Genomic DNA, 12,828 nt, shown 5'->3' with positions numbered 1-12,828 from the left:
TAGAGTAGTGTTTGCAAAACAAACTCTCAATAAATGCCTGTTGAATAAATGCAAGTGAGATCTCCTAGTTGCATGCATTGTTGAACTATCATTTAACTGCAGAGAATAATGGCCAATCCAAGAGAGATTTTGTGCTAGGGAATTCTGTAATCTTGAGGTGCTGATACATGAAATAAGCACTTATTCCCTATGAATTCTAAAATAAATATTTTATATAACTTTTAAATTAACATGAAAGTACCTTCAATTCTGCATATAGGGATGAGAAGCCATCATATGCAGTGTGAAATCATGGAAGAAAATTCAGAGGCTTAGAATACAGTGGAGTTAGCTGCATTCCTGTAGATGTTTAATCAATATTGGGGAATAAACACAAATAAATTGAGAACTGGGAAGTTTAGAGTAAATAAAGAGTATTGTTAATACAGCTAATTCTGTGTATATGTTTTCAACATGTCAAATATAAAATGGGCACAATTTAATTTGGCTAAAGATAATATTGTTTGACTCTATTAAATGTTTATATGCACTCAACAATTTTGACTCACCAAAGTCCATCAATTTAAAATTGGCTACTCCTCTATTTTATGAGATTAAGAGTAACATGAGCATCATGTATTACTCATAAATGCTTGAGACACATTCTGGCTAATTTTGAATATTATAGCCTCTAAGGAATTTTTTAAAAAGAAAAATGAAAATTGTGATGGCAAATATATTCCTAATCCTATTCAATCAGCAGTTTTGCTGCTAGTAATGTTTGGATGCTCACAACAAGTCTACTGAATTGCTGGAGTGCAACACAGCTCATTGGTTATTTTTGATTTTTTAATGCTTTCTTTTAAATATGTGGCATTCAGCCAATTATATGACTAAAAATCTGACTCAACCACAGAGTGGTTAATTTACCAGCAACATGTGGACATTGTATTACTCTATTTTCCAGGGAAAATGTATATTTATTCTTCCCCAGGAAAATGAACAAACTGGACTCCTAAATCCACAAAGGGTTGTATTTTATGAAGTGTCTTCTGTCTTGTTATTTTCTGTACCTCAGTTACTATCCTTGACAAAGTCTGATTGGGCTCTGCTCAGATCCTCAAGACTCTGCATGTGGATTTGTTACTCTTTGATCTCTGGTTGCTCTTTTAGTTAGCACCATACTCATTTAGCATTCATTAATTAAATCAAATATGTTGGTTTGTTTCCTAAATTAATCTGTTCTCCATAAATATTCTTATTCTATTAGCTTCTTTTTGCTTTCAAAGTGGAAAGCATTTATCTTTCAGCCTTCAGCTTTAATTGATGAGCCTCTTACCACCTCTTGAGAAATTCATGGCCAGAAAATCAAGAGTGGGTATTGGCAAATATGGATGGGGGTGGGATGTTTAAAGATGTGGCAAGAAAAAGTATACAGTAATTGAGTGATTTTTTTCCTGAAGGGATAATTCAGCAGAATATATCATTTTTATTCTATTTAATTGGGTTGGTTTTTACTAGTTTTACTATTATAGTGAAACATAAAGTATAAACATTGTTTTTTCTACAATCAGAATCCTCTAAAAAGAAATTACTGAGGGTTTGTTGTAGTGGAAAAATATGTCCGAAGCCACTTCCCCAACAGGAACATGTTAACTGTAATGTTACATGTATTCTCCCTATTTCACCTAAAGAAGTGTCAGTAATAATGATGTCCAGAATGTACTTTTCCCCATAGTATCCAAATTCATGTCATAACTAGCTTCATTAGGAGTTTAGATTACTTTTAATATTTTTGTAGAGCACATTTTAGGACTTTAAAATGATCAAGTCCTTGATCTTCCTTGAGTTCCACAAGAAGGTGTTCACTTTGACAAGTATTCGCATGCAGCAAATTTTCTCTGGGTAGTCCTGTTTGTAATATTCTTACCATAATGAGAATGAATAATATCTAATCATAATTGGTGGTATGAATCATGAGTAGAAACAAATACATACTCTGTCATATAATATAGTGGATGTAATTAAAGATACCTGAATTGAAAAAATAATAATCTTTAATTTATACTTTCTAAATAATATTATTGTGTTAATATTTTTCCCTCAGTAGCTAACCCTAAATAACATAGAATTTGAGATGAAATATATTTGCTGTTGTAGCTAAATATTGTCAGAGATCTAGGAAGTAACAAGATATATTAATTAAGAGAGATAAGGAATGATATATAAGACAGCATTTTTAGTATCAGAACACATACTTTACTTTTTAATTAAAATGTTTAATAATAAGATTAATGTGACAAAATACACAAGGAAGAGAAATGTAAGGAAATTTCATAATGTAGCCAAACATGCAAAAATGCAGAAAAAGAAAATCCCTTCCTTTGAAAGGCTGATAAAAGTATTAAAAATAGTTTCATATTTTCATGAAGGATTTGATTGAATAGATTCAAACAACTTTTTCCCAATACAGTAAACTCTTGTTTATCAAAATCTAACTTTTTTTTTTTCTATCTAGTAGATTGTTGGCTACTTTTTCTTTTCTTTATTTTATTTTATTTTATTATTATTATACTTTAAGTTTTAGGGTACATGTGCACAAAGTGCAGGTTAGTTACATATGTATACATGTGCCATGCTGGTGTGCTGCACCCATTAACTCGTCATTTAGCATTAGGTATATCTCCTAATGCTATCCCTCCCTCCTCCCGCCACCCCACAACTGTCCCCAGAGTGTGATGTTCTCCTTCCTGTGTTCATGTGTTCTCATTGTTCAATTCCCACCTATGAGTGACAACATGTGGTGTTTGGTTTTTTGTCCTTGCAATAGTTTACTGAGAATGATGATTTCCAATGGGATCTAATTAAACTAAAGAGCTTCTGCACAGCATAAGAAACTACCATCAGAGTGAACAGGCAACCTACAGAATGGGAGAAAATTTTCGCAACCTACTCATCTGACAAAGGGCTAATATCCAGAATCTACAATGAACTCCAACAAATTTACAAGAAAAAAACAAACAACCCCATCAAAAAGTGGGCGAAGGACATGAACAGACACTTCTTAAAAGAAGACATTTATGCAGCCAAAAAGCACATGAAAAAATGCTCACCATCACTGGCCATCAGAGAAATGCAAATCAAAACCACAATGAGATACCATCTCACACCAGTTAGAATGGCAATCATTAAAATCTAACTTTTCTCTTATCAACTAAAACCTACCTTTTTAAAAGCAAGTTAAAAATAGTTTAAAAAAAAAAAGAAGCTATTTTTAAAATCAAGTATAAAAAGGTTTATGTGACCGATCAAAGAAGTATCAGAAATTGGTTAAAGGCCAAATTCAGGTGCTTTTCAAAGCTTTCTTCTAATATAAGAATGTTATATTAGATTATATAAATATAAATAACAGGTTATATAAATAACATCAGGCCCAAGCTCTTTTCAAAACCTTATGGCTCTAGTGGAGAAAACAGTACAACATATTCTGTCCTTTCCCTACATATGCATTCCCCAGGGATGCATTCCCCGAAAAGGGAAAACAGATATTTTGAGGATGTCCTAAAATAACAGGAAAGTTGATATTTGATCTTATAGTAAAAGCTTTTCTGTATTACTTAAAACCCCAGAAAGTCATATTAAACATGATATCTCCACTTTTCTTATTTTTCTTCCCCATTTAGAATGGCCAAAGAACCCTTGTGAATTTACCATCATAAATTCTCTGATTACAAATTCAAATTGTGTGGTTTTATGAGATAATAGCAAAGGGTATTCTTAGACAACAGGTTGAATTCATACAAGTGGCATTTTGAGCCCTGTACTGGGAGTGTATATTTTTATTGCAGGCAGTATTCCTGCATGTGCAGAGACTTATTGAAAATGTAATCTTACCAAGTAGATGATCTTTTGGTTTTCTTTTCACACAGTTAAAAAAATGCTCATTTCCCATTCTTCTTTTCATGAACACCATTTTACCAGTGAATATTTCTTTTTTTTTCATTTGTCCCATTAATTTTTTCCTCTTCAGGTGTAATCTAGCTCCTGTGGTGGAATTTGCTGCAGATGTGGGAACTAAATCAGATTTTATTACCATGAATCCATCAGTTGTACAAAGAGCATTTGGAGGCTTTCGAAATGAGAGTGACAGAGAAAAATTTGTGCATAGACTTTCCATGCTGAATGACAGTGTCCTTTGGATTCCTGCTTTCATGGTCAAAGGAGGAGAGAAGCACGTGGAGTGGGTTAATGCATTAATCCTTAAGAATAAACTGAAAGTGCGAACTGCCTATCCATCATTGAGACTTATTCATGCTGTCAGAGGGTAAGTGACTGGAAAGGACCAGTTTGTCCTTGGCACAGTGGAACACATATAACTAAACATTTTCCCTAGACAAGAATAAGCTTCAGTAAAATCTCCAAATGGATATATGTTCTGTTATTTTATAATGGTTACTCTATTTACAAACTTGAGGTTTGTTTACGTACGATATGATTTTAACTCACCCTCTTTTTTGAAAAAGCAAATTGTTGAACCTGGCACTTATTTATGTCTGTTCATGAACAAACTACTAATTTTTATATTTTTGCACTAAAAAGTAATAAGAATTCATAGTAAAATTAATGAGTTTTGGGTAAGGAAACAACAGAAGTGCTGAATGGCTGGTGGGCAATATTGTGTAAGCATAAATGTTAGATATATTTAAGAAGCAATGAAGTCCCATCTGTAGCCAAGAGGCCTACTAGTGAGAAAGGAGGCTGGCTGTGATAAAATGCCTTAATGCTTCCCCCCAAAGTCACAGATGCTGTTTTAATGAATTAAGCCAACATTTCCCTTTTATTAACACAAGTTGAGAAAAAAGCATTAAAATATAAACTCTCGCTTAAAAGTGGCAAACGACCAAAAGGCCAAATTCACTCATGCACACATATAAGTATGTAAAGTAGATAAACCACAGATGAGAAATTATGTATTTTTACTGGAAGTATACTGAGTGTCAGATACTGTAGCTTCAAAAATGAAGAGCTGATCACTACCTTTAAAAAATGCATAGGCTTTATGGTACAGACAGACGCATATACAATTCACTAGTGGCCTAATAGGGGAATTTATTGTCAGAGGTGTATAATTTGTCCCTTGAGTTCACAAAGACACTTGGAAAGTGGACCAAACATTTGAACTGGACTTTAAAAACAGAATAGCAATTGCCAGAGGGATAAAAGAAAGAGAATAAGAAAACCAAACAGAAGGAAATGCCGTTGCATTATTAGAGGGTACCAGGTCAAGCAAATGATGAAGTGAACAGTAAACATGGAATAATGGAGTCTGTTGTGGAACACTGGAATACAAAGTTGGAAAAGTAACTTGGGGTGTGGTTGAGAAGGGAATTGAGTTTATGCTATATGAAACACAGTTAGATGTCTGAATTTAAGAAGAAATCTTGTAACTGCAGACATTTATTTGACAAGGACAAGAAAAATGCCAGAGGCATAAAAACCAATTAGGCTTTTGATTAATTTACTCATAAGATAATAAGGATGTAAAACAGAGGCAGTGGACTTGGGAAGGAAGGGCAAGTTCAGGGGGCCAATTAAATACAATGGATACAAGTCCTGAAAAAAACAGGTTTCCAAGCCCAGACTTAAAAATAGTTTCTTATACTGTAATAGGAACTGGGCTAAGGTATTTTTGTTTTGTTCCTGAGATAATTTCCTGCAAGGATTTACCATTTCCTGTTTAAATCTCTAGATAGTCTCTTGTATTGTATTATTTGGCATACAATTAAATTACATTCTTTTGTTTTGTTTTGTTTTTTGTTTTGTTTTGTTTTGTTTTTTGAGACGGAGTCTCGCTCTGTTGCCCAGGCTGGAGTGCAGTGGTGCGATCTCGGCTCACTGCAAGCTCTGCCTCCCAGGTTCACGCCATTCTCCTGCCTCAGCCTCCCGAGTAGCTGGGACTACAGGCGCCCGCCACCACACTTGGCTAATTTTTTGTATTTTTAGTAGAGACAGGGTTTCACCGTGTTAGCCAGGATGGTCTCGATCTCCTGACTTCGTGATCCGCCTGCCTCAGCTCCCAAAGTGCTGGGATTACAGGCATGAGCCACCGTACCTGGCCTAAATTGAATTCTTATAATTAGATCATGGTTACTCAACACACATTCTCTTGGTGTTTGACAGGAAGTTTCAACAAAATAAGATAAAAATACTGCATTTGAAGAATAAGTCACTGCTTTTTTTTTGTTGTTGTTACAAATATCCCTGGTAATTACCATTTGACTCTTAAAAAAATGTACATCTTAAGAAACTGTAACATTACAGTGCATTGTGTTAAGAACATGTCCTTTTTTGTCTGTTTGGGTATCATATTATTCTGAAAAACACCTTAAAAAGATAACATTTCCATCTTAAACACACACACACACACACACAAACACATTCCAGTGATAGCAGATTAAGTTTTAGAAATAAATAATCTGAAGTAAGTCCTCCCTGACTATGGAAAACTAATGAGAAAACTTAAGATTACTCTGAATTACTACCTTTGTTTCCTAGATTTTGGTTTATATTTCTCAATCCAATACCAAAACCAAAGCATGAAATAAGAGGAGTGACTGCAGTAGTGCATTTTCAGTAAGTTAGAATACAGATAGTGTTATATATGATTAACAGGGAATACACATGGGTTTTTACAGATATTTTAAACATAAACTTTGCAGATTCTTTTAGTAATTTAACAAGACTCCTATGTTTTGTCCTATTCACTTTTATAACCATTATAAATATAAACTACTTCACTAATTCCTAACCATTTTATTCCAAAGAGCAACAAGGCCAAACTTCTGACCACTGGTGAAAGGAATGGTATGCTTTTTTTGGTTACCGTGAATTAGATATATTTTCTAAACTGATTTTGAATTCTGTAGAAATAACTTCTCTCTTCACCTTCCTGTTCACAAATCTACATATACCCTCTTAAAGTGTCAAGTTATTGAGTTCTAAACTGTGGCCAAGAATAATAAAAGTCGGTCTAGAGAGGCTTGTGACTTTTCAAATAGAATGGAAATTTGTACACATGGTGTACATGTGAAAGGCAACTTCATTTATGGATTTTATTGAAACTAATACATTGATGTACGTAAGAGAGCGTTTTGACATAATGTGTGTACTTGCTGCTGGAACTGTAAACGAAAATAAGGAAGTGTGAGCGCCGATGAAACAAAAATGATTTATGTGATATGAAAGCAAAGGCAAACTCCCCAAAGAACTATTCTTTAAGTAACTGTTTTACATCTCCTTTGACTTACCTCTCTGAAACCCTGTGGTTAATACAGTTCAGCAAAATAAGAAGTTTCATATCCTCTGTTGATTACTGGAGTTGGTTACCTCTCATGAGCAATTAAAGCACCCAAGACACAGAATTTAGGGTGTGTATAATCATAATGTTAAAATGTGAAGGCTCTTCCAAGTACTGCAATTAAAATAAAAAGTTTAAGTGATTTGTAAAACAAGATTCCTGAACACAATGAGGATCATTTAGATAGTTTTCATACGGTCAGACATCAATACTTAAACATTTTGCCCTCTAAAAACTGTGACTCCTTACTAACTTTAAAAACCTATTCAATTTTAGATTTTTCTAAAAGCTCTAAAGATGAAACCATCAGTCACAAACTTCAGATACTCTTAGGTATTGTTTTAATGTATTGTCATTCTTCTGAAACCATATTCAGTAAAATAGAAGGAAAAGATATGTAGGTAGATTCATAATTTAAAAAGAATCTTGAAAAATAGTAAGAGAGTAATCTAATGGGGACAAATCAGATATATAAATTACAAGTTTAAGAGAATGTATGAAAGCATAAAATTGGTGTGGGATTGCCACTTTTTTATTGGTAGTTCTTCAGAAGCCCCACATGGGCTGCATTTTTCAAATCAACATTTTGTATTTTTTTTTTTTTTTTAATAAAGAAAGGAGCAATTTTGGGCCCAGTGCAGTGGCTCATGCCTGTGATCCCAACACTTTGGGAGGCCAAGGTGGGTGGATTACCGGAGGTCAGGAGTTCGAGACGAGCCTGGCCAATATGGCGAAACCCTGCCTTTACTAAAAATACAAAAAAGAGCCAGATGTGGTGGCACATACCTGTAGTCCCCACTACTTGGCAGGCTGAGGCAGGAGAATCACTTGAACCCAGGGAGTCAGAGGTTGCAGTGAGCCGAGCTCATGTTACTGCACTCCAGCCTGGATGACACAGTGATACTCCGTCTCAAAAAAAAAAAGAGTGGAGCAAATAAGATAGTAAGCATGAAGAGGGGATTTGGGGACTTCAAAGTCATTTAAAAATTTGACTACAAAATGTAAAATAAAAGCCTCTTATTTATACAGTTCTAAGAAAATTATTAATATACAACTTAATATCTTAATAACCTGTTTAAATTAATGACAGTTTTATATAATATTTTAAATTATTATCTAACACATAGCTCAAAATACATTTTTATAAAATACTTAGAGTTAGGTAAAAATTCTTATTTTACAGTTACTTTAATTTGACTAGTAATAACCAAGTGTTGTTTTTACTTTGGTGGGATGATTATACTTAATTTTCTTACTTTTAATATGGGAAAAAAACAAACATTACAGGAAGTGTATCTTCAGTTTCACTATCGAACTATGACAGATAATTTCTTAAGAATCCTTCCAAAAAACCTACAGATAGACAGATAGATAGAGAAGCATATTTTAAAATTATGTTTCATATGCACAAACCTAAATATGTATTTATTGTAGTAGCTCTACAACTCGAATCATATGTACTCTTTTGCACTGTATTTTTTAAATTAACATGACATTTTCTCAACAACATATAAATACAGCTTGTTTTTTTAAATAAGAAAGTATATTCCATTATATACTTTTCTATAATGTATTTAACCAATCTTGTTTGATGGACATTTGTATTACTTCTCATTTGTTCTTGTTGTGTATAATTTTATTTTGTTATTAAAAATATTTTAAATTATAGGAACAATGAGAGATAGGGAAAGGAAAATAAATATACAATTCTGGTTAGCTGATTTTATAAAATAATAGTATTTTTAAAAATAAGAAATTAATATATGCTTACAATAGGCCAGGCATGGTGGCTCATGCCTGTAATCCCATCACTTTGGGAGGCCAAGGCGGGTGAATCACTTGAGATCAGGAGTTTGAGACCAGCCTGGCCAACATGGCGAAACCCCATCTCTAACAAAAAATACAAAAATTAGCCAGGCATGGTGGCGCATGCCTGTAATCCCAGCTACTAGGGAAGCTGAGGCAGGAGAATCGCTTAAGCCCAGGAGGCAGAGGTTGCAATGAGTTGAGATCATGCCACTGCACTCCACCCTGGGCGACAGCATGAGATTCCATCTCAAAAAAAAAAAAAAGTATGCTTACAATAATAATTCTGAACAAATAATTATATATAAACTAGTCTTATATTACCTTTTCAATTACAATATCCTGAAGTAACAACAGTTAATATTTGCTCTTATTCATCTATCCTTTTTGTCTGTTTATATATATATATACACACACACACACACACATCTTATATATATACATCATATATATATATATATACACACACACATCTACACAATATGGATTCATTTAGAATGTGTTTTTTTCCCACAAAAAAAGGGAATTTTAATAAACATAGAGGTATGGATGGGTTTAAACCTACTGAATACTGTATAATATGTTCCCTTCTGAAAATGTGATCTGTATTCAGATATTTTAATTTTAAACATTAAGCTTTTGATCTGTTGATATTCGAGTCTGGGAAAAAAATGTTAAAATATTTACTTTCTAATCCTTTGGCCCCTGCTAATTATTATGAACTATTATTAAAAGATTTAAACCCAAAATTAGATATTTAACTCAATTATCTTATAAATTTTTATGGCCCCTTAGTTTTTTTTTTAATTTTTACTTTTTTTAATTCTACTATAACAAAAGTAATATATATGTACTATTTTGTCACCACATTATAAGTAGTAATTTGTTTTAATATAATGGGGGTTATGCTTTCATTAAATTAATAAGCTTCTACTTTGTATTAATCAAGATAAAACTTGGATTGAGTACTCACAGATGACATTGATAAATGTATATAATATTCTGTGACGTCACCACCATAGTAAATAATTCTAAAGTTATTTACCATTTTTAAACTTACATCTTTCTCAAAAAATTTTTAAAGATAATTCATTTCATATAGATTTTTAAAATTTTGATTCCGTGAGTAGTAATATGGTGCAAAAGTAGTTGTGGGTTTTGCCACTGAAAGTAATGACAAAAACTATGATTACTTTTGCACCAGCCTAATACTTTCGGTTTTTGTTATTTATCTTTTAGTGGAGAATACATAAGATACCTGTATACTTAAAAAAATATAGTCTTTTGTAGTGATTGCAAAGGACGAGTATGTGTAAGATAAATGGGCTACATAAACTGGCTTAGATTTGCCTGGAATTAAGAATTTTTCTTTTTATTAGAAATACTTGGTAAACATCTCATGCCCTACAACAGTGTTTTTTTGTTTGTTTTTTGTTTATTTTTGTTTTTTGGGTTTCTTTTTTGAGACAGAGTCTCGCTCTGACGCGCAGGCTGGAGTGCAGTGGTGCAATATCGGCTCACTGCAACCTCCGCCTCCTGAGTTCAAGCGATTGATTCTTCTGCCTCAGCCTCCCCAGTAGCTGCGACTGCAGGAACGAGGCACCATGCCCGGTTAATTTTTTTTTTTTCCTCTCTATTTTTAGTAGGGATGGGGTTTCACCATGTTGGCCAGGCTGCGCTCGAACTGCTAACCCCAGGTGATCCATCTGCCTTGGCCTTCCAAAATGCGGGGATTACAGGTGTGAGCCACCGCACTCAGCCAGCAGTGTTTCTTAAATTCAATCTCATATATGTATTTTGGAGGTTCTGCGAAAATTTTCTTGATTTTAAAGAGGATTTGAACAATTCTAAGAACACTGACATAGAGAATTTTGAAGAATTACACAGAAATTTTATTTCCAAGGAAGATGAAACAAACCTTTCCTATTCTGACTTTAGACAAGACTGTTTAAATCCTTGAGTGTCAGATTTATAACCATTAAAATATAGGTATTGATGTATATAATCGTATAGATTCCTTTGGGATCTAAGAATCACTGGTTCTGAACTTTGTCCTTACACATGGGAATATTCAAACTGTCACAAAAAAACTCTTGTCCTTAATTAAACATCCTCAGGAATGTATTCTCTGTAACTTCCTAAAGAGGTTCATTAAATTTTTGGTAATCATGATAATAAAGATAGCTTTCTAAAGTCTTTCTTCTTTAAAGTCATTTTCTCTTGATATTTATTCTTTACATTTCAACACCACAATTAAGTTAACCCACCATCATCTAAATGTTTACTTGACAGCAGAAGAAATATATATAAGAAATATATATAAGAAATATATAGACACACATAGACACACATAGTTACACATTCATATATATAAGCATGTATATATACCTAGGTAAATATTATATAAAAAGAATAGACAGACATGTTTGTTGCTGAATTTGCCCTTTCTTTGATTTCTGCAATTATTAATTTTTTAAAAAATGCATAACTTTTTTCATAAATGTCAGTTGTGGAAAACCTATATCTGAAGTAGTATTTATTTGTTATGTATTTGAAAAATAAAATTAGTATACATACATATTTACTGTTATATATACACACACTGTACAGACTTTATATATATAGTCTATATATACTCTCGATATACTTTCTTTGTAAACACACACAAAACATATATATTAATATATTATATATAATTCTATATATTCTCTTGCTGTTTCTCTGTCTCTATGTATACTATACAGAGTATATATACTCTGTGTGCATATATGTGTATATTCTTTGTATATATATACACATGGCACATATATAGATATACTGTAAATAATTTACACATACTAACAAATATAAAATATACAAATATGTATTTTATATAATTATATAATATGTAATAGTATACTCATAATATATATGTTTATTCTTCTATACAAGTTACTTTGTTAGACATTTTGTATGTCAAACACAGTGCCAATAATATATTGATTTTCTTGTAATAATTGTACATTACTGAATCTTATTCAACTGTGGTCACTTTGGATTTTCAGAAATCAGTTTTTCCATGCTTAATGTATAGTAAATAGCCCCCCTTTTATATTTCTGTTGTTGGTGTTTGACATGCCATCTTGAATTTATTTCTAGTAATTTCATCTTTTGTTTTTAAGTAGGTATTGTTTTACATTATTACTTTAAGTGACTAAATAAGTTTTGAATTATTTCCTCATTAAGAATATAAGATAATAGTCTAATTGATTTACATACTTTATATGCAGCATCTTTTTTGCTTCATTATTTTTATTAAATAAAATTACGGTGAACAAGAGGATATCACTTAATGTACCCGCCCAGAATTCCCAGAGTTTTGCTAGAACATTGATATTTTATTTTGGCATACCTTCCTAAACTACCTGTGCCTGTACTTTACACCACGATGATCAATACCATAATTCCTAGCTAAATGTAAGAGGGAAAAATTACGTCTTACAGATATCAAGTGACATATCTAGCTAACTTCTCATCTGGGTAGTTTTCACTCTGTTGAAAAGTATTTAATGGTTATTAAAAGAATGAAAGCACACATTAGTTGCTTTGGTAGAATATTTTTTATGGTTTCTAACAAATAAACAGATTATATTTTCACACATCATCCATCAACTTTTTTTCAGCATTAATTAACAAAAATATGGTTT

The 12,828-nt window shown here is 32.5% G+C and overlaps 1 protein-coding gene across 1 annotated transcript in view; it reads left to right on the top strand.

Annotated features, from left to right (window-relative positions):
* The window catches only part of ST8SIA4 (ST8 alpha-N-acetyl-neuraminide alpha-2,8-sialyltransferase 4), a 97,742-nt gene that overhangs the window by 43,347 nt on the left and 41,567 nt on the right, over positions 1-12,828 (top strand). Inside the window, 1 exon segment of the mRNA XM_002815763.4 lies at positions 4,010-4,303. Within this exon segment, the coding sequence (XP_002815809.3) occupies positions 4,010-4,303 (294 nt within the window).

The sequence above is a fragment of the Pongo abelii genome, chromosome 4 (assembly GCF_028885655.2).
Source record: "Pongo abelii isolate AG06213 chromosome 4, NHGRI_mPonAbe1-v2.0_pri, whole genome shotgun sequence".
Taxonomy (NCBI): Eukaryota; Metazoa; Chordata; class Mammalia; order Primates; family Hominidae; genus Pongo; species Pongo abelii.
The sequence above is the reverse complement of the archived record's forward strand: the minus strand, read 5'-3'. Positions and strand labels throughout refer to the sequence as shown.